Here is a 1,541-nt window from a genome sequence, read left to right as displayed (position 1 = left end):
ATGACAAAAATACTCAATATTAAATATATATTCTCAAAAAATTTTTTAGAAATTGGATATTCATATGGTTTCTTACAAGTATGATTATAAAAGTAAGACATTTTTATCCCTAAAATTTGGTCATTTTATATTAAGTGATTTTTTTTGGTCAATGACTAAGAATACTTTTAAAAAATGAAAAAATACAGAGACCAAATTTTTATCCGATTTTTCATATGTAATTTCTAAATAATTATCTAAATATTTCTACAAAATTTTAGATCAAATACAAAAGTTATTTGCCACTCATAAAAAAATAATACTCTTTTTAGTTCGTTTTTGTCACATTTATAATATTTTTGTTGTTATCAAAAGTGGAGGACATATTTGTCGGCGTATTCAAAACTCGGAGGTGGTTTTCATAGTTTACGCTATAATGTAAATCGTTAGTGTTTTGGTTTTACAATTTGTATATAAAACCACATATCTGCAACAATTCATAAACGAATTAGAAAGGTCACACAAATCATTGCAGAGTTTCATGGATTGTTCATAAACTCAATAGCCTGCAACGATTCTTGAAGAAATCATAAACATATTAGATTTGTATAAAAATCTCTATACAGTGGATTTTATGAACAAACTATGAAACCCAATATCATGCAATGATCTGTGTTAAATGAGCATTTTAATTCATTCATGATTCATAAATCGTTACATGTATACGTTTTACATACAAACTATAAAACCCAAAGACCTGTAACAATTTACATAAAATTAAAAGAAGTCAAATATATAAGCAAAACTTTTTCAAGACAATCTAGTATGCATATTTATTTTACGTTATTTTATTTTTTGGGTAAAAAACCCTAAACCAAGGTTTTTTTTTGTCACATGAATTGTTTATCCGTGTATAATGTTTTCGGTAAACGTTCTATATTTTGTTTATACTTTATACAGAGACTCTGCGGTGAGTCAAAGAAAAGGCCACTGCAATATCATGACGTTCTGAGGTCAAACTGAAGCAACAATATTTGTGCTGAAGCGTTCCCCCGTGTATTTGATCCTTGGGGGCAATGGCCATCTGATTTTCTCAAGGATGTGTATTTCAGTATTTGTTTCAAGTTTCAACTGTTTGTAGGAAATAACTGCTGGAAGCAAAAATTATAATAATTTAAAGGCGGCAAAACATAGTTTCGGAAATAAAGAATATCATGGATGCCGGCATATTGTGCACCTCATCAAGATGCATAACAGCACAAGGGAGCTTCTTTAGCGTCTAAAATAATATTGTAAGTTTGTAACAATGTACAAAATTCATTTTAGGGAGTGAAAATTTGTGCTATCTGTTGAGAAGATATCTTACGTGATAATCGAAACTGTCCAAGCTACCACTGTATGGCAAAGTAATGTAAAACAGCACTATATATAACTTCAAATAATCACGAACCAGGATTAGACCCGTCCAGGAATAGGATGGATATATATATTTCATAAAATATATAAATTAATTTTAATAATTATAAAATAAAAAATTTATTAAATAAAATTTATTTATTTAT

The 1,541-nt window shown here is 28.2% G+C and overlaps 1 protein-coding gene across 2 annotated transcripts in view; it reads left to right on the top strand.

Moving 5' to 3' along the window:
• Positions 1 to 1,447, top strand: part of LOC107622849 (fatty acid amide hydrolase) — a 10,210-nt gene extending 8,763 nt beyond the window's left edge. For both annotated transcript variants that reach the window (XR_002355071.1, XM_016324895.2), the window contains one exon: positions 940 to 1,447. Coding sequence is in view for 1 of the 2 variants with exons in the window: in XM_016324895.2 (XP_016180381.1) it covers positions 940 to 1,002 (63 nt within the window). In the remaining variant the exon portion in view is untranslated. The remainder of the gene's footprint in view (positions 1 to 939) is intronic.

This window comes from Arachis ipaensis, chromosome B10 (genome assembly GCF_000816755.2).
Source record: "Arachis ipaensis cultivar K30076 chromosome B10, Araip1.1, whole genome shotgun sequence".
In the NCBI taxonomy this organism is placed as follows: domain Eukaryota; kingdom Viridiplantae; phylum Streptophyta; class Magnoliopsida; order Fabales; family Fabaceae; genus Arachis; species Arachis ipaensis.
Note: the sequence above shows the minus strand (reverse complement) of the source record. Positions and strands in the feature narration are given on the sequence as shown.